We start from the raw sequence: 20,738 nt of genomic DNA on the forward strand, positions 1-20,738 counted from the left end.
ATACCTCCTCCTCCTCCTCCTCCTCCTCCTGCCCTTTCTAAACTGCAGTTACTCCTCCTCTTCCTTCTCCTCTCCCTCCTCCCTCTTCCCCTGTTTTCCTCTTTACCATTCTCCTCCTCCTCCTCCTCCTCCTTGTACTCTTATTTTCTTCCTCTCCGTTCTCCTCCTCTTATTTGTACTCTTATTTTCCTCCTTGCCATCCTCCTCCTTCTCCTCCTTATATTCATTATTTTCCTCCTCTCCATCCTCCTCCTTGTACTCCTATTTTCCTCCTTGCTATCCTGCTTGTCCTCCGTCTCCTACTCCACCTCCTCCTCCTTCTCCTCCTCCTCCTCCTCCTCCCTCTCTCCCCCTCTTCCTCCTTTACGTCCGTCATCCAGGGCGAATAACACAAGCCGGCCGTCTAAGACAGTGCCATGGACGGGGCAAAGGGGGTTAGGGAAAAGACCAACACTGGATTGACGTGGACGACATATTGCAACCATCGCTCGAGGGAGGCGTGGAAGGTGGACCCTTGGGCAATAGGGGGAAGGAGGAATGGGAGGAGGGAGGAGAGGAGAGGAGAGGGAGTTTGTTGGGAGAGGAAGAGAGGTTGCCAGGGAGATAGGTAGAGAGGTAAAAATAGAGGGAGAAGGAGGGAGGTAGGGGTGTAATCAAGTAAGCCGGTGGGAGGGAAGATGAAGTAGGGAGAGAGGAAGAAAGAGAGAGAGTTAGGGAGGTAGGCAGAGAGAGAAAGAGAGAGAGAGAGAGAGGGATTGAGAGTTTGTGGGAGAAAGAGAGAGAGAGAGAGAGAGAGAGAGAGAGAGAGAGATGTTTGGGAAGGCGAAGAAGAAGATGGAGACCAATAAGGTATAATGTAGTGTGAGCACAAACGCCATCAAGCAGTGAGATGTTTTTTATATGTGTATATATTTTCGTCTCGTGTTTCGAACCGGAATCATTGGCAACAGAAACCTCATTTCGTCTCATGTTCCCCTTTTTTTTTTTTTTTTTTTTTTTTTGAATGATACCATTTGGCCATGCTGAGGAGGAGGAGGAGGAGGAGGAAAAGGAGTGAGAAGAGAGGAAAAGGAAGAAGAGGGGAGGAGGAGGAGGAGGAAAAGGAAGAAGGGAGTTGGGGTGGGGCTTGAGAGGAAAAGGAAAAGAGGAAGAGGAAGAGGCCGCTGAGAGGTAACTGGAGGAGGAAGAAGAGGGAAGGGGAAGGAGGAAGAGGAGGAGGTCGTTGACTGGGGGAGAAAGAAAAGGAATAGCAAGGAGAAGGAAGAGTAGGAGGAGGAAGATAAGATTTTTGGATTAGTATTTTGTCGACAAGAGAATCTTCACAAATTGAAGGGGGCGATTGTCCCCTTTATTCCCCCCTTCCCCCTTTCCCCCTTCCCCTTCCCCCTTCCCCCTTATGCCCAGAAAGTGGGGGGGGAGGGATGTCATGGAGGGGGGGGAGAGAGAATAGCACTGGATATTTTCATTTAATTTATTTATTTTATTATTTGCTAGTTTATGTATCAACTAATTATTTTACTTTCTATTTATTTTTATCTACTTATTAAAATCAAATCCTTACCTAAATGGTTATTGATTTATTCTTATTCATTTATCTATTTATGATAATTTAATCTTTATCTAACTGGGTTCCTTATATTTGAATGAAATTATCTGACAACGCACTTTCATTATTTTATTCTGGCTAACCCAACAGGATTTTATTGACCTGAAGGAGAACTTTAGAATGAATTAGTATTACATCCTAGAGATTTTATTTCGACCAAGTAGAGAAAGAAAGAGGAAAAAGAAGACAGAGAGAGAGAACAGGAGGAGTAAGTTGTAGAGAAAGAAAGAGGAGAGAGAGAGAGAGAGAGAGAGAGAGAGAGAGAGAGAGAGAGAGAGAGAGAGAGAGAGAGAGAGAGAGAGAGAGAGAGAGAGAGAACAGGAGGCCTGAGAAAGTTGTAGAGAAAGAAAGAGAAAAGAGGAGAGAGAGAGAGAGAGAGAGAGAGAGAGAGAGAGAGAGAGAGAGAGAGAGAGAGAGAGAGAGAGAGAGAGCGAACAGGAGGAGGCCTGAGAAAGTTGTAGAGAAAGATAGAAGAAAGGAAAGAGAGAGAGAGAGAAAACAGGAGTAGGCCTGGGAAAGTTGTAGAGAAAGAAAGAGAAGAGAGAGAGAGAAAGAGAGGGACAGAAAACGAAGGCCGAGGAAGAAGTATGAGATTGCACAAATGGGGGCGAGAGAGAGAAAGAGAGAGAGAGGGGGGGGACGAGGAAGTAAAGAGAAGTGCTATTGAGGAGGAGGAGGAGGACAAAGAAGAGGAGTATAAAGAACAGTAAATAAGTAAGGGGAAGAAGAAAAAGAGGAATAGGTAAAAGAAGAGCAGAAAGAAGAGGACATAAGTAAGAGGAGGACAGAGAGGACCAGGAAGAGGAGGAGGAGGAAGTGGAGGAAGGGAGAGAGGAACAGTAGGAGAAGGAAGATAACATAAGGAAGAGGGAGAAAACGTGGAGGAAGAGGCAAATGAGGAGGAGCAAGAGGAGGAGGAGATGAAGACGGAGAAGGGGGAGGAGGAGGAGGAGGAAGAATAAAAGGAGAAGGAAGAGGGGAAGGAGAAGGGGAAGGGGGATGAGGAGGAGGAGTTGGAGACTTAAGTGGATCGTAGGGAGAGACGGACGAGAGGGTAGGAGGGGCTTGGCGGACACGGAAGTTGAGGAGGAGGAGGAAGAGGAGAAGGAAGAGTAAGAGGAGTAGGAAGAGGAGGAAGCTGTGAAGGTGCTAGTACTAGTGATGCTAGGAATATTAGCATTATTACTAGATTTTGTGGTCCTAGTTTTTGGTGTGTTACTAGTAGTGGTGTTAGTAGTCGTGGCGTTAGTAGTGTTGGTGGTCTTCCTAGTAGTGCTAGAGTTTCTAGGGATGGTGGTGATAGTGGTGGTGATACTAGATAGATTAGAATCTAGGAAGCAGACATTAAACACAATTAATAGGTTAATTACAAATGAGAAGAAATAGGAATAGGATTATACAAGGTTATGTCGTGTGTGTGAGTGTATGTATGTGTGTATTTGCGTGTGTGTGCGTGTGTGCGTGTGTGTATGTGTGTGCGTGTGTGTATGTGTGTGCGTGTGTGTGTGTGTGTGTGTGTATGTATGTATGTATGTATGTATGTATGTGTGTGTATGTGTGTGCATGCAGACTTCACTTTCTTTCATGCATCCTTTTCGTTCTTCCTTTCTTGCTTTGAACAAAAGATTGAACTTGAACGCAGAAGCCTTCAATTTCCCTACAGGCTCAGACCGACGCTCCCAAAACCAGTCTTAGGATTGGGAGGGGAGAGAAAGAGGGGGGGAGAGAGAAAAAGAGAGAGGGTGAGGGAAGGAAAGAAAGAGTGGGAAGGAGACAGGCGAATAAGGAGAGAAAGAGAGAGGAGAGGAGAGAGGAAAGGACAGAGAGAGAAGGAGTAGGAAAAGGGAGAAAAGAGAAAGGGAAAGAGAATGACTTAGGGGAACAGGGGGAGAAAAGAGAGGAAAGAGAGTTTAGGAGAGGGAGAAAGAGTCGAGGAGGAGAGAGGAGAGAGGATGGGATAGAGAAGAAAGGAGAAGGAGAGAGAGGAGAAGAAAGGAAAGAGAGCGAGTGCGGGAGGTAGGAAAGGGGGAGGGGAGGAGATGAAGGAGAGATTGAGAGGGAGGGGGAGGGGGGGAGGGGGGAGAGCGTCTGGGATCTTTCGAAGTTGACGTTGATGGCGATGCCTTGGATTGCCCTGAGGACAGAAACCTTCTCAGCTCAAAAAAAAAAGAAAAAAAAAAAAAAAAAAAAAAAAAAAAAAAAAAAAAAAAAAAAAAAAAAAAAAAAAAAAAAAAAAAAAAAAAAAAAAAAAAAAAAAAAAAAAAAAAATCTTAGCCCTCTTCAATACCAGATGTCCTTTATTCTGTTTTATTCTAAATTTATTCAGGTTTGTGTTGTGACTAAAATATCGAGGAGAATGCAATCTATACCTAATATGGAAGAAGGGGTTGTCCTTCACCTGATTAAAATCGTCGGCTGTCGCGTTCTCTAACAAATTGTATAAAGTTCGTCATATTTTGTGAGCGTTTGTTCTTTAGAACAGGTCTATTTGTTCAAATGAACATGAGGACCCTGAGTAGAAAAAAATGACCATCTGCCAATTGTGTCCCAAGTCTTCTCATATAATAAAGTATAACGAAATATCATATAATAAAATAAAATAAATAATAATATAATATAAAGAAATGTAATATGATAAACTAAAATGAAATAATGATAAATTAAATAATATTATATAATATAATATATATGATAATATAATAATGAGATATGATATTATAAGATAAACAAAATAATAAAGAATAAAATAGTAATGTGATATGATAAATATGAATAACAATATGGTATAATAAAATGTAATATGATAAAATGAAATAATAATAAATCAAATAAATAATAGGTAATAAGTAAAATAATAGCATATGATATAGGAAAGTAAAATATGATAGAATATAATAGGATCTCATATTAAAATCGCGATAGGCAGACCAGAATAGAATTGAATTAAGGTGATTGTCACCAGTTTCCCCTCAGGTGAATTAAATCACCTAACGGCAAGTGGATCAAACCTAAAATTCTTTAAGCGCGGAGAGTTAATCAAAGTAGTTTAACTATTTTCATTACTGAGAGGGTCATCTTGGCCTGACTGAAATCGCTTGGAGACTGTTATGATAAAAACGATATATTAAGGGAATTGGATTCTGAAAATGGGATTGGAGAAATCTTTAATGGGATTAAATACTTTTTGATGGGATTTGATCCCTTTTAATGGGATTGGATTTCTCTTAAAGGACCAGAAGCCTCTAAAAAATAAAAAATAAATAAAACCACCTAAAGAGGTATGCAATCCCTTAAAGAGGGGTCCAACCTCTTTAAAAAGGATCCAGACCCCTTAAGAGATAAGAGGCGAAGCTGTGGTTTACCAGCGCTTCTATCCTAGAATTGGGCGTAGAGCATCACCCAGCTTATGGGAGTACAGACTTCCATATGTGGGAGTTTTGGGTGTGTGTACGGGGGAGTGGGAGTGTGCAAGAGTGAATGTATGAGACATAGAAAACGGTGAAACACTGGACAAAGAAAATTGGCTGAGAGAGAAAAAAGAAAACGTGATAGAGGTCAGTGATAGGCAAAGAAAGAAAATGGGACACGAGGAATATAAACCCAAAACGGTGATATGCTGGTGAAAGAAAACGTGAGGAGGCCAGTGATGGGTAAAGAAGGAAAATGGGAATTTAGTGTGTAAACAAAGTGGGGGTGAAGGGGAGAGAAAATGGAAGGAGGAGGAAGAGAAAATGTCAGATAAAAGAAAACGAGTATTAGCAGAACCGTTGGCGGGTGAGTGAGGTGGATGGATGAAGGCAAATGTCATGAAGAGGGGAATTACAGAGGGGAGACGAAAGGGAATGAAAGAGGGGAAAACAAGAATTAGGAAGATTCAATAGGAAATAAAAAAAAAGAGAGGAAACGGGGGAGTAATAGATAAATCCAAAAGGGTCTAGATAAAGAAATATATAATTAGATTGACGAGAGGGGAATAGAAACTAGAAAGTCATAGAATGAAGGAGGGGAATAGGGAACGTCAGGGGAAATAGTGGATGAGGGGAAAGAAAGAAGACGGGAGAAAGAGAGGAGTCAGAGAGACGTGAGGGGAAAGATGAGGAGTGTCTGGAGAAAGAGAGGAGCGTGATGGAAAAGAGAGGAGTGGGACGTAAGAGAAAAGAGTGGGAGGGAAAAGAGAGGAGTGTGATGAGAAAGAGAGGAATGGGACTGTAAAGAGAGGAGTGTGAGGGGAATAGAGGAGTGTGGGGGTAATGAAAAGAGTGGAGCTGAAAAGAGAAGAGTGTGATGAAAAAGAGAATAGTGGGACGGTAAAGAGAGGATTGCATCGTAAAAAAGAGGAGTGTGAGAGGAAAGAGAATAGTTGGACGTAAAAGAGAGGAGTGGGACTGGAAAGAGAGGAGTGTGAGGGGAAAGAGAGGAGTGTGACTGGAAAGAGAAGAGTACAATAGGAAGGAGAGGAGTGTGAGGGAAAAGAGAGAGTGGGACTGGAAAGAGAGGAGTGGGACTGCAAAGAGAGGAGTGAGGCTGTAAAGAGAGGAGTAGGACTAGAAAGAGGAGTGTGAGGGAAAAGAAAAGAGTGGGACTGGAAAGAGAGGAGCGTGATGGATAAGAAAAGAGTGTTTAGGGGAAATAGAGAAGAAAAGAGGGGAAAGAGGGAAACAGGATTGAGAGAAAGAAAGATTGTGAGGGGATAAGAGAGGAGTGCGAAGGAAAAAGAGAGGATAGTTAGGGGAAAGAGAGGAGAAAGAGAGGGGAAAAAGCGAGGGGAAAGAGAAGCTTGGTAGCCAACAACAGGACTGCTCTGTCTGGATGGTGGAGGAGAGAGGGGGAGAGGGAGAGAGAGAGAGAGAGAGAGGGAGGAAGGGGACAAACAGGAAGTTCAGAGAGAGAGCGGGAGGCAGGTGAGAGAGAGAGAGACAGACAGACAGACAGACACAGACAAACAATCAGAAAGAGAGGAAGAGAGAGAAGGGGAGGGAAGATAAAGTGAGGAAGAGAGGAATAGAATAATGGAGGAAAAGAGAAAAGAGAACATAGGAAGAAGAAGATTGAGAGGAAGTAAAAGAAAGAGAGAGAGAGGAGTAGATGGATGGAAAGTGAGAGAAATAAGAAAATAAAAGACTGAGAAAATTGAGAAAAAATAAGAGAGAGAGAGAGAGAGAGAGAGAGAGATGGGGGGAGGGGAGGATGGGGGAAGGATCACAGGCTTAGGCCGAGTCGCAGAGAGCCAGAGGGGGTGCCCCCTCCCCCCCCCCAAAAAAAAAGAGAGAGGAAAAAGACATAAAGAAAGAAAAACAAAAATCACAGAGAAATGCATATACACTGTAGCGACCTGTAGCTGTCTAAAAGGAAATATTGTGTGATATAATGTGGCAATATTTTTGTGTGCACGTCCAAAGAATTTTTATATAAACGTGCACCCTTTATTTTTTAAAGGGTCCAATGGTTTTCCTCCTTTTGAATACCCCTCCCCCCCCAAAAAAAAAGAATAAAGATAAAAAAAAATGGTCGAAATTTTGTAAAACTATATTCTAAAATCAGAACAGAAAAAAAATATATATTTGATAAATATTGGTGAAGAGAAAAAAAAATTATTTTAAAATTGGAACAGAAAATATATATATGTATATACTTAATAAATATCGGTAAAAAGAAGAAGAAAATTTTTAAAATTTTATCCTTAAATCAGAACAGATAAAAATATATATTTGATAAATATCAGTGAAATGAAGAAAAAATAAATTGGGAAGTCTGATGGAGGACAGTTTGTGTGCAATATATTACCAGCGCTTCTATCTTCGAGGACAATATCCCATCAAAGAGTTGAAATAATAAGAGTTGTAAAAGTCGACGTTGAAGGAAGGCTTCAGAATCCAATAATAAGAGAATACTGCGGGACTCTGGTCCGTATGGATGTTGCTGAAGCCCTAATGGAGTGCTGCGGGCCTCATGAGTCCTGAGATTGAAACCAGCGCTTCTTTCCATAGAGCCCATAGAGAGGAACCATATGCAGTGATCACATAGAAGACAAGAAAGCGTGTTATCTTGTATTACCCAACACTCGCCCTTACTCTACAGACAACAAGACAAATTTTCTATCCCAATTAACCTGTGAGCCTATTTGGTGGCCGTTGCCGAGTTCTTTGGGGCAGTGGATCCTTTACAAGAGACATTCGAGCCTGCATATATATATATATATATATATATATATATATATATATATATATATATATATTTATATACATATACAAATATACACACATTGTTGAGACATTCTGACAAGTTGACTTAAGTGGGAGTAGGAAACACAGGAGTCTTAGCCTGACTTTATTCCTGATAAGTTTCTCAGATATGCATTCTCAAACCATACCTGTGAAACTAATCAAGAATGAACTCCGAATAAGACACCTGCGTTTCCTACTCCCACTTAAGTCACACACACACACACACACACACACACACACACACACACACACACACACACACATACACACACACACACACACACACACACATACACACACACATACACACACACACACACACACACACACACACACACACACACACACACACACACACACATATATATATATAAAATATATATATATATGTATATATATTTTATATAATATATAGGGTACTTCAGAGTACCTTGAGAAAAACAACCTTATATAGAACCGAAGAACTATGAGCTGAGCCTTGTGCAAAACATCAACTTGCCTTTTAGCTGTGTACTGTTAGGCGGCTCGAAATGGCTTAGAGAAATAGCTCAGGCCGACCTACATTTAATTAACGCGAGACAGAATTTCGACATGGGCAGGATAACTTAGGCAGACCTACGTTTAATTTTCTGTTCGCGAATTCCAGCCGGGAAATGGTTTTCATCACCCGGATGAAAAGAGACTTCCCCCCATGTTGGACCATTTCTCTTATCAGGACTGGAGTCTGAAAGCTCCTGAAATATATTGATTCAAAATGCGGGGATGCCATACACGAGTGGACACGGTCCCGAGTCCGTGGGTATGCGCGTACACACATACATACACACACATACATTTGCATACATATATGGTCATGTATGTGTAGGTGTAAGAGTGTATAAATCTGCCAGATTAGCCCCACGCATAAGCTCGTCGTATTTGTGGCTTGTTTGTTTCTCCCTGGCCATCGCTATGCTGATGTGGTGAATTTGTCAGGGTGAGGTTGCAAACTCACCGCCATAAATGCCATATCTGATTGCCAAATACTGAGATATAAATATCCGGCCTTCCACGCCCCCACCCCCCACCACGGAGTGTAACAATTGCACTTAGCTCTGAATTTGTAACCCAACAATCCCAAGGTTCTTGGTAAAGTATTTGCACTCACTACTATACCACCGGCTGGAAGCGGGACAGCCGCGAACCGTGCCTTGTCGGCCTAGGCGGTAGCTGTGTGGCTTAGGGTGTGCCTGACTCGAAGTCAGGCAGGTACCCATCTCCTGGCCCGAACTAGGGACCAGAAATGCTTGCCTCAGAGGGGCATTAAATACACACTCGTACACACGCACACAGATACACACACGTGCATATATACAGTATATATATATATATATATATATATATATATATATATAGATATATATATATATATATATATATATATATATATGGTGAAGGTGCGTGAGGAAGACATAAATCAGAGTCCAAGTTTATTTCTGACTAGTTTCGCACAAATAAGCTTCTTCAGAGAAATAATGTAACGTTTCATTATTTCTCTGAAGAAGCCTATTTGTGCGAAACTAGTCAGAAATAAATTTGGATTCTGATTTATGTCTTCCTCACCCACCTTTACCATCCTGTCACAATGCTTCAGCATATATATATATATATATATATATATATATATATATATATATATATATATAGATATATATATATATATATATATATCTGTGTGTGTGTGTGTGTGTGTGTGTGTGTGTGTGTGTGTGTGTGTGTGTGTGTGTGTGTGTGTGTGTGTGTGAATGTATGCATTTACCTTTAAGAAATAAATGTAATACACGATATTTCTTTTTGTCTCCATAATGTTAACTTTCCCCATACCATTTTGTGCATGCGGGCGCGCATTTGGGTGTGTGTTAAATGTATAGCCACATATTTATGAATATTTTGTTTATTCTTGTATTAGGAGACATACCTTTTACCTATTTGCCTTTGATATCTAGAGAGATATTAAAGGCAAGTATTCTTTAGTGAGAGAGACACACACGCATAGAGGTCCGAGACTGTTCTTTGGCCCAAAATGCATTTGTAAAAACAAAAAAGAGCTTTATGGAAGCGTGAAAATGGGGCCAGGATTGAGAGTCGAGTTACAATACGCGAGAGGAGCGCAGGGGCTTCCACGGGATTTAATGATCGTCATTGTTTGAATCCGCCCATTTGGATCTGGCTTTGGTTTCGCAACGCGATCTTGGGTGTTCTGTAATTGGAGGGGAAAGCTCTGCTGGAAAGAAACGGAGGATGTGTGTGTGTGTGTGTGTGTGTGTGTGTGTGTGTGTGTGTGTGTGTGTGTGTGCTTGCTTGCGCGTGCAATTACTTGTTTGCTTACTCATATGTATTGTTGTTTTCTGATATATGCTTTCCACGTGCCTGGACGAGAATGTTTCTCTGGTTTTGGGTCCGTGTCTATTGCCTTCTCCTCCCCCCCCTCCTTTTTTTCGTTTTGCTGGTCGTGATAAGAATGGTATTAATGTTTTTGGATTATGCATGGTGCCTCACTCCCTCCCTCTCTCCCTCCCTCCCCTTACCCTGTCTGGTTTTATCCTTTCCTCCAATCCTTTCCTCTCTCCTTCTCATTCCTTCTTTCACACTTTCCCCTTTGCCCTTCCCCTCCTCTCTCTCCCTCTCTCTCTCTCTCTTTCTCTCTCTCTCTCACTCTCACTCTCACTCTCTCTCTCTCTCTCTCTCTCTCTCTCTCTCTCTCTCTCTCTCTCTCTCTCTCTCTCTCTCTCTCTCTCTCTCTCTCTCTCACACTCTCTCACACTCTCTCTCTCTCTCTCTCTCTCTCTCTCTCTCTCTCTCTCTCTCTCTCTCTCTCTCTCTCTCTCTCTCTCTCTCTCTCTCTCTCTCTCTTCTCTCTCCTTTTTGTTGTTGGGCGTGGTCACTGACTTTGTTGGCATCAAGACTGTGTGTGGTCAGCGTAGGAAAAGGAGCGCGAGTCAGTGTTGGCAACTTGGCACTGGCAGTGCCTTGGTCTTGGCACTCAAACTGGAGGGGTGGGGCTAGGGGGGTCGAAGAGGAGGGGAGACGGATCTTAGGGGGGAGGGGAATAAGCCTCTCACTGACCGGGGGGGGGTTTCCTTAGCTGAATAAAATCGCCTGGCGACAGCCAGACTAAACCTACAAGACTGGTTACTTTGGGAGTTGATAGAGATAGGTTCGATGCTTGTACTACTTAGTGATATTTCTTACTTCTGTAATAAAATCACCTGACGGCAGGGAGAACTGGTGAGAGAGGGATGAAGAACGGAATGCCTTCTGTGCTGTATGTTCATAAAGCTTTCTGATCATTGGGACTTGTCATCAAATGTAAAACGTCCAACTTTCTTTTTTCTTAGATATATATTTTTTTTCGTTCATTTTTATATTTCATTATTTTATCTTATTTATTATTGTTTTTTCTTTCATCTTTTTTATTTTCTTTATTTACTTGTTCGATAACCAGATTAAGGGTTTTAAGTCACGTGACCGCTTTTTTCTACATAGAAGATACTTTTCAAATTTTTTAGGAGATAACGAAGATGAATTGTCAGAAATTTCGCTCTCACTACTCTTCATAAATCTTAGTAAAATAATTTGAAATATGGAACCCTTACATTAAAATATTCTGATGGATTTAGAGAATCTTCAGTGCAGTTACATAATTAAGATTTTATTTTGGCTAATTGATCTATTTATTCATTTATGTATTTGTTTGTTTTATTTATTATACCTACGGTTGCATAAAATCATTGATATTCTAGGTAGAATAAGATCTGTAAAGGATGCCATTTGTATCCCGTCATTGAGGAGAGAGAGAGAGAGAGAGAGAGAGAGAGAGAGAGAGAGAGAGAGAGAGAGAGAGAGAGAGAGAGAGAGAGAAGTATATGTCTTGGTTAGTCAGATAAAGCCCCGTTGAAGTTCTTGTCAACAGGATTAGGAGGATTTCTGATGCTGGCACCAGAGCCCAAGGAGATTTCTCGTCCTGGTGCCAAGACGAAGGGTCTTCTTGATCCTGGTGTCAAGGCGGGGGGCGGGGGAGGGGGGTGTCTTTCTTGTGTTGTTGGCGTCAGAGCCAAGGGGAATTTCTGGTGCCAAGACGAGGAGTCTTCCTGATCCTGGCGCCAAAGCGAAGGGGAGGAGGAGGGAGTTTTCTTGTGTTGGCGTCAGAGCCAGGGGGAATTTCTGGTGTTAAGACGAGGAGTTTTCCAGATCCTGGCGCCAGAAGGGGGGTTGCTTCTCTGACGTTGGAGCCAAATCTAGGGGGAGATTTATGGTGTTGGCGACAGAGCCAAGGAGATTTCAAATGCTGGCAACGAGGCCAGAAAGAGTTCAGATATTAGTTTTAAGATGAGGGGGTGGAGGTGCTAGAGCCAATGTCAAAAGAAATTTTGAGTGCTGGCGCCAAGGCCAAGGAGGAAGTGGAGGGCGTGTGTGTGGGTGTGGGGGGTTCATATACTGGCACCAAGGCCAAGGAGGAAGTGGAGGGTGGGTGGGTGGGTGTGGGGGGTTTATATACTGGCACCAAGGCCAAGGAGGTTGGATTTCACATGCTGGTGCCACGGTAAAGAGAGGGAGATTTCATATTCCGGCGCCAAGGCCTGGAAGGTTTTCGATATTGGCACCAGAACCAGGAACACATATGATGCCAGGTGCAGGAGCTCAGGTTGAGGAGCTTAAGTCCCTGTGGACTTGCTGGGTGCGGTGTAAGACTTGGTCTCGACTTTGTGTTCGAGCGAAATTCATTTCTTCGTGTTGTTCTCGAGGAAAGAGATCCTGAAACAGACTCAAGAAGGCGATGCTGGACTCCGCAAGAGATCTGGACGGCCTGACTCAGATCCTATTCTCATTTTATTCTTAATCCCTTCTCCCTCTCCTTATCCTCCCCTCTTTTCCTTATCCTTATCCTTCTTTTCTGTCTCCTTTTTTTTATCCTTGCCCTCCTTTTCCTTCTCCTTTTCCTTCTCCTTTTCCTTATCCCTATACTTTTTTCCTTCCCCTTTTCCCTCTCCTTTTCCTTCTCATTTTCCTTATCCTTATCCTCCCTTTCCTTCTCCTTTTTCGTCTCATTTTCCTTTACTTTTTCCTTATAATTATCCTCCTCTTCCCTCTCTTATTCCGTCATCTATTCCTTCTCCTTTTGCTTATCCTTCTCCTTCTTTTCCGTCTCATTTTCTTCCTACTTTTCCTTTCTCATTTTCCTTCTCTTTTTCCTTCTCCTTTTCCTTAACCTTGTCCTCCTTTTCCGTCCCATTTTCCTCCTCCTTTTCTTCCTCATTTTTCTTCTTTTCCGCCTCCTTTTCTGTCTCATTTTCTTCCTCCTTTTACTTTTTCGTCTCCTTTTTCCATCTCCTTTTCCTTCCTCATTTTCCTCCTGTCTTTCCGTCTCCTTTTCTTTCTCCTTTTCCTTGTCCCCCTTTTCCGTCTCATTGTTCTCCTTTTCCTCCTATTTTTCCTGCACCTTGCCTTTGAATTTTCCTCATCTTTCCTCTTCGTTTTCTTCCTCTTTCTGTCTATTTCGTTTTCTCTTTTTTTCTCTTTCTCTTTCTTATGCTTTCTCTCTTGTCCCGTCTTTCTCTTCATCCTCTCCCCCCTCTTCCCCCTCTTCCTTCCCCTCTTCCTTCTCCCTCCCTTCCTCTTTCTCCTTTTCTTTATCCCCCTCTTCCTCCTCCCCACTTCCTCCTTCCCCACTATCTCTTCCTCCTCATCCTCCTCTCCCTCTTCCTCCTCCTCTCCCTTTCACTCTTTTCCTCTTCATCTTCCTTTCTCTCATTCTCTCCATCTTCCTCCCCTCTTCTTCCCCCTCTTCCTTCCTATCTTCCTTTACTCCTTCTTTGCCTCTTCCTCCCTTTGTACACCTCCTCTTCCTTGTCCTCTTTCCCTTCTTCTTCCCCTTCTTCCTCCCCTTCTTCCTCATCTTCTTCCTCTACTTCTTCCTCCCCCACATCCTCTCCTTCTTCCTCCTCCTTATCCTCTCCCTCTTCCTTCCTCACTTCCTCCCTTTGTTCCCCCGTCTTCCTTTACCCTCTCCCTCCCTGCCTCTCTTCACACCCACTCTTATTCCTCTTCTTCCTCCTATCCATCCTATTCTTCCTTTTCTTCTCTTTCTCCTCCCTTTTTCCCCCGCGTCTTTCATTTCCTCTTCTTCCATCTCCTTTTCTTCGTGTTTCTTCTACACTTCGTTCTGCTCTGGCTTCAGCTTCCCCCTCTGCCTTCTCGAATGTCCATAGCCCCCCTCCCCTCCCCTCCCCCCCTCCCCCTCCCCTCCCCCCCTCCCCCTCCCCCTCCCCTTCCTTCTCTCTTTCTTTAATTTTTGTCGCTTTCCCCTTCTCTCCTTTCTTTACCCACGTTTCACCATTCCCTGTTATGTATTACCTCCCTTCCTCCTCCTCCTCTTCCTCCTCCTCCTCCTCCTCCTCCTCCTCCTGTTGGATGAAGAAATAGTGGCTTTAGCAATGCGAGTTGGTTGAGGAAATGGTAGCCTTGACCGCGCGCCTGGATTGTGTTGTTCTTCTTGTTATGGACTGTAGTTCACTAGCGCTTCTATCCTTGTGGACAGTCCCTCTCTCTCTCTCTCTTGCTTTCTCTCTCTCTCTCTCTCTCTCTCTCTCTCTCTCTCTCTCTCTCTCTCTCTCTCTCTCTCTTTGTCTCTGATTTTTTTAATCGTAGGTTACCTTCGACCACTTTTTTTCTGTAGGTAACCTTCGACCTTATTAATCCTTTAGTTTAATCCTACTACGTTACCTCCATTCCTTATCTGCCTAAAATCACCTGACCAGAAGATAACAACGAAGGCGCCTAATGTAATTGAAGGGTTAAGTTAACAAGGTAATTAAATTTGAATTAACTCTATTGCAAGACCAATTAAATGAAGAGAAACGCCTGTTAACCATTAAAATAGGGTGAAGCCCACACCCTTGCTAACATAAACACCCTCGCCACCCTAAACACGTTCACCCTGAACTATTATTTATTAAGAATATTTCACCCTAAAATCCAACAGTGTTCAAAACAGCTCATCCTTAACTTTTCCTCACCTTAACCTCTTCCTAAACTTGATTAAGATCTCACCCTTCGATATTCACCCTAAACTGCCAATCACTCTAAACGCTCCTTTATACATACACCCTGCCTTGTGCTGCTCACCCTATCTCCCCTCAGGCTCCCTCCGCTTCGAACAGAGGCCTCCCTCCTCCTCCTCCTCCTCCTCCTCCTCCTCCTCCTCCTCATCCTCATCCTCCTCCTCCTCCTCCTCCTCCTCCTCCTCAACCTTCTGCTTCTGTTAAGCGGAGCGAGTTGCAGCCAGACACCATCCCTTTCCCTCATCTCCCCTCCCCTTCCCTCCCCTCCCCTCTACTTCTCTCCAATTCTTTTCCCTCCCATTCCCTCCCCTTTTCTCCCCTCCCCCTCCCCTCTTTTCCTCTCCTCAATCCTCTCTTGTCCTATCTTCCTACCTCATCCTATTCCCTCCCCTCCCCTCCCCTCCTATCACTTTCCCTTCTCTCCCTTCCCCTTACTTCCCCTCCCCTTTTCTTCCCCTCTCCTCCCCTCCCCTCACTTTCCTTCCTTTCCCTTCCCCCTACTTCCCCTCCCCTTTTCTTCCTCTCTCCTTCCCTCCCCTCACCTCCCCTTTTCTTCCCTTGCCCTCCCCTCCCCTCCTTCCCCTTTCCCTTCAATCTCATTCCCTGCCGTCTCCTGTACTCTCCTCTTAACCCATCGTCTCCCCTACCCTGCCCTGACCTCCCCTACCCTCCTCACCTCCCCTACCCTCCCATCCCTCTCGCTCCCTCCCTTCATCTCCCCTCCTCTTCCTTTCCCTCCCCCAGCTTCCCCTATTCATCTCTCCCCTCCCCTATCCTCCCCTATTCATCCCTTCCTCTCCCCCTCCACCTCTACATTCGGACTCCCCCCACCCCCTCCCGCCCCTCTTCATCGTTTTTCTTCCATACAGAATTTCTTCAGGTCTCCTTTCATCTTCCACGTTGCCCTCGTCCACCCCAGCTGTGCCTGTGTCACCCCTTCTACCCTTCCCCCCATCCCAACCCCATAACCCCTTTCCCCCCCCCACACACACCTCCCTCTGCACCCTCCCATCACCCCCAATCCCCCCCGTCCCCACTCGAGCTGTGTACACAAAGGAAGAAAGCTCCCAGGGGAGGGAGTGGGCCGTACATTGAGAAACTTCGTCATCAGAAGCAGTTGATTTCTTGCTTCGGCATTAGTGAAATTAAACTCTTCTATCTCCCCCCCTTGCTACTGCCCCTGCTGCCCGATAAACCTTTGGGGGATGGGGGGGGGGATTGCCACGGAGGTTAATGAAATGCCCTGTCGACAGCCAGAATAAAGTATAAAAGTACTGTCCAGTTTGAAATTGGTTCACACTTTTAAGGTACGTGGTGGAAGAATAGATGTAACTGTGGCTGATATGAGACGGGTCGTACTACTCAGTAAAGGAGCGGACTTAGAGCTGAACGGGACCCCGATCCATCGAGACCTCGTTCAAGCTTGTGGCCAGACTCTCGCTTGGACAAAGGTGCCTCTCGCTTAAGAATTATGTGAAAGAACTGGTAGGAGCAAATGTCCACGAACTGTAAAACCTCGTTGATATGGCGGGCGCTAGTTTAGTTAGCCGCTAGTGCATTGTTTCCCGATATTTTTTCTCGTATTTTCTCAGGCGACCCCCAATATGATCCTCATGATAAACCGCGATCCCAATAATCTATTTGTATATGTGTTGATATATATGACTTTGTTGTTGACTGTAAACGATAGGGGACAAATATAATAAATATATGTGTAAGAAAGGTAATGTAAGGTTATAAAAGACAAAGTTAACATCATCATAGTTATTGTATTAAATTCACATCATTTTGCAAAAAAAAAAAAAAAAAATTGCATACAAGATGTCTTGGTGACCCCACTTGGGGTCGCGTCCCCAGTGCTGGGAACTGCGCTAGTGCTAGCTGCAAGTTAACTTACCTCAGGGCAAGTAAGTAATGACATTACGGTAGTTTGGGGGCAAGTTGTCTAACTTTCCCTTAACACTGGGTAAGTAGAGGGGGGTAGTTTACAAGTCGCTAGCACCTGCGGCTACTACACTAGCCCCGTATCAGCGAGGCTTAAGGTATTATCGTTTTGTGTGCGTCTAATTTTGTTGCAGACTGTGACGCTATACTATCGACACCCATCCCCCACTCCCTCCCCCACCCGTGGGTGATGAACCTTAAGGAACACCCACAGGGGGGGGGGCGAGGGTGAATGGGTTCTCTTCACTCACATCTTACCCACACAGGCATGGCCCAACCTCACCCAGACATGTTCTCTCATGTCTGGGTGGAAAGCTTTAGTGTATTGCGTATGTAGTTGGAAGGTGTTAGACTGTCTTTGTGTGTGTGTGTGCGTGTGTGTGTGTGTGTGTGTGTGTGTGTGTGTGTGTGTGTGTGTGTGTTTGTGCGTGCGTGTGTGTAAAGCATCAACCAAGCCTGACATGGCGCAAACATACGTAGTGATTACATACGAAACTGTATTACCAATACCCGCTTGTGTGTGTGTGTGTGTGTGTGTGTGTGTGTGTGTGTGTGTGTGTGTGTGTGTGTGTGTGTGTATGTGCTTTCGTGCCCAACTAAATTATGTCTAATCTGATATTAGCTCCAATGACATCTGTATATTATCTTCTGACGTCGATTCGAACTCGACTCAAGCATTAATAGATTTTGTTTAACCAATGCCAAGAATCTGATTCGACCAAAGAGAGGATTAGATTATTTTATTAATATTACAAAAGGTATCTGAATTCATTATTTCAAAAGTGAATACGTGTGTCGTAATATACCGTAATATTACTGCATTCGCTTGACGATCTTATTCATAATGATTATTCATTTGGATAGATTGGTCTTTGATGTCTAAGAAAATTCAGGTAGAGATACGAGTTTATATTATCCTAATGTGTTGTCACAATATATATATATATATGTATATATATTTATATATATGTATATATATACAGTATATATGTATATATATTGTGAAGAAACATCTGAACTTTGTTCAGTTGAGATGAACACGTTTTGGCTTAGGTCTTTTGTTCGTGTGAATGGAATCATCTGGTGTGAATTTTATCCCCCTTCCCCCTCCCCCTTCCCCATCCCCCTTCTCCCTCTCCCATTCCCCCTTCCCCTCTCCCCTTCTCCCTTCCCCCTCCCCCCTCAAAAAAAAAAAAAAAGAATCGCTACAGCATTGGAGTGTTTGCGTCACCCTCGCCATTTCCAAAAGTCATTCGACTTTGCAGCTTTAATTGAAATCTTTGTCAGAAAAGGCACCATGGCTTCATTATACACTATGATGCGCGCAGTATCTATGAAAAAAAAAAAACGTGTTTAACTTTTCCAAATACATTTTTTGTCGTCATTACTCTCACAGAATTCGGATCTAGAATTCTTCGTCTAACATGTTTGGCGTTTCTAGTTATTGGTGGTGAAGTTTGAAATTTTTTTAGAAGATAAAAATGCGTTCTGCATCTCCCCTGCCACATCGAAAGGGTCCCACAGTGATGAATAAAATCACATGGCGATAAGCGGGACAGGGAGATAATTACCGCTATGGCTCTTGCGCTCCAAGGAGTCCGTTCAGGGTGTGGCATCCGTTGAGTCATTATGCCAAATCAACCTTAGTACATTCTCTCTCTCTCTCTCTCTCTCTCTCTCTCTCTCTCTCTCTCTCTCTCTCTCTCTCTCTCTCTCTCTCTCTCTCTCTCTCTCTCTCTCTCTCTCTCTCTCTCTCTCTCTCTCTCTCTGCCTCATTGATGTTATGATTAGTGTTATTATTATTAACATTATTATTATCATTGTTATTATCTTTATTAATATTATTATTTTATAATTATTATATGATTATTATTATTGTTATCAGTTGTACTATTATATTTATTAAATGTTATTTTATTAATGTCGCTATTATTATTACTAATATTAATATCTTCATTATTATTATTATCGTTATCAGTATTATTATCATTGTCGTTATTAGTATTTTTATTATTATTATTGTTATTATTATTATTATTATAATAATTATCGTTATTACTATTATCGTTATTATTATTAACATTATTATTATTATCATTATTATTATTATTATCTTTTTATATTTTTCTTTTTTATCATTATTATTATTGTTATTATTTTATTATTATTATTTCTATTGTTATCATTTTTAATTTTGTCATTGTTATCATTGTCATTGTTATCATTATTATTTCATTATCAAACAATTAAAAAATTCAGTTGGTGAAATAACTTTGTCCAATGAACGGGACATAAATGTTACAAACCAATTGTATATATTTCACCATTAAGTAAAAAAAAAATCCTCCTAAAAATAATTAAAACGTTTGTAAATCATCGCAGGGTCAAAAACTTGAATTCCAATTTCTTTTCACGTCGTTCAATTTCAATTTGATGAGTACTCCTGTTCCTCATTGTGGCTTTGAACTCTGGTGAAAATGTGTTCATCATTTCCCGTTCAGTTTCAGTTTGATCAATAGTCCCGTTCCTCGTTCAGGTATTGTTCTCTGTCTCTTTTAGTTTCAGTTTCATCAGTACTCCTGTTTTGTTATTTATTATGTCACTGTTCTTCATTGAGGTATTGTTCTCTCACTCTCTCTTAGTCTCCCAGGATAATGATCTTTTCCTTTCCCGTCCCTACAGGTCTCCAAGGTGAAAGTGGAGAGTTGTTCTTCCTACGGCAACTGCTCCGCTTGTCTCCAAGTACGAGACCCCTACTGCGGCTGGTGCTCGCTCGAGAAAAGGTAGGTTCCTCTCTGGCCGAAGCTGTGAGTGGTGAGGCGGTAGGGTGGGTGCTAAGGGCAGATCCTGAGGTACTCCCCTGTTGACGGGTCTAGTGGTGGGTAGCTGACAGTGTAGGGTCTTCCAAAGAAGTGAAAAGAGGCATAAGTCCATGGTGTATCTGTTTGTGGTATGTGATGGTGAGGGTGGTGATAGTAGTAGTAGTAATGGTAAGATTTTATTATTATTACACACACACACACACACACACACACACACACACACACACACACACACACACACACACACACACACACACACATATATATATATATATATATATATATATTTTTTTTTTTTTTTTTTTTTTTTTTTTAAGGGTAACAAGGTAGGGGAGGCTTGGATATAGCTCTATAAGTTGAGTTATTGAACTTTTCAAGAGTCCTCAAGGAGCCGTACTCACCGACTCAAAACACAGGACATTCCCGAGGTTATGAATATTTGAATCCCATCACAGTTCTTGTAGCATTACTGGCGGGCACTCATGTGAAATGTGTTTAACTTCAAGTAAGTTCGTAAGCATGAATGGAAGTATGTCGAAAACTCGAAGCCGCAAGTAGACAAAGTTCGGCCGAAAACAATTCAATAGGATTGGATGTCTTCTGGAAGTTGAGGACAAAGTCTTGAACTGGGGGGTGGGAGGTAGGGGGTGGTACTGCATGTGACACATGGAGTGGGTGGGTGAGGGGAAAGGGGGAGAAGGGGGGGAAAGAAAGAACTTGGGTGTGCCTGAAAGCCTTTGGGATCCCGCTGGAGTCAGCCATTATGCTGACTTTGCTGACTCGTCTTGCATTGGGAGGGTTATGGAGCTCTAATACCCCCCCCCCTCATTTTTTTTTTTTTTCTTTTCTTTTGGAAATTTGTCTTTTCGCCCGGTGAAGCTTCACTGTTTTTCTTCTGCCTAAAACTAGACAATTTTATTCAGTTAATGGAGTGCGTTAAACTCGGGACAAAAGGGAGAATAAATTATATGAATTAACCCTTTGTTCCTGTACCTTCCCTCCCAGCTGAATAAAATAATCTAACGCCAGACATCATATAATC

At 42.7% G+C, this 20,738-nt stretch overlaps 1 protein-coding gene across 3 annotated transcripts in view; it reads left to right on the top strand.

The window, feature by feature from the left end:
- LOC143021454 (plexin-B-like) overlaps positions 1-20,738 on the top strand; it is a 224,489-nt gene that overhangs the window by 91,711 nt on the left and 112,040 nt on the right. For all 3 annotated transcript variants that reach the window (XM_076178947.1, XM_076178946.1, XM_076178948.1), the window contains exon 3: positions 19,557-19,657. In XM_076178947.1, the coding sequence (XP_076035062.1) occupies positions 19,557-19,657 (101 nt within the window). The remainder of the gene's footprint in view (positions 1-19,556; positions 19,658-20,738) is intronic.

The sequence above is a fragment of the Oratosquilla oratoria genome, chromosome 42, assembly GCF_046742065.1.
Source record: "Oratosquilla oratoria isolate Oo_2021 chromosome 42, ASM4674206v1, whole genome shotgun sequence".
NCBI lineage: Eukaryota > Metazoa > Arthropoda > Malacostraca > Stomatopoda > Squillidae > Oratosquilla > Oratosquilla oratoria.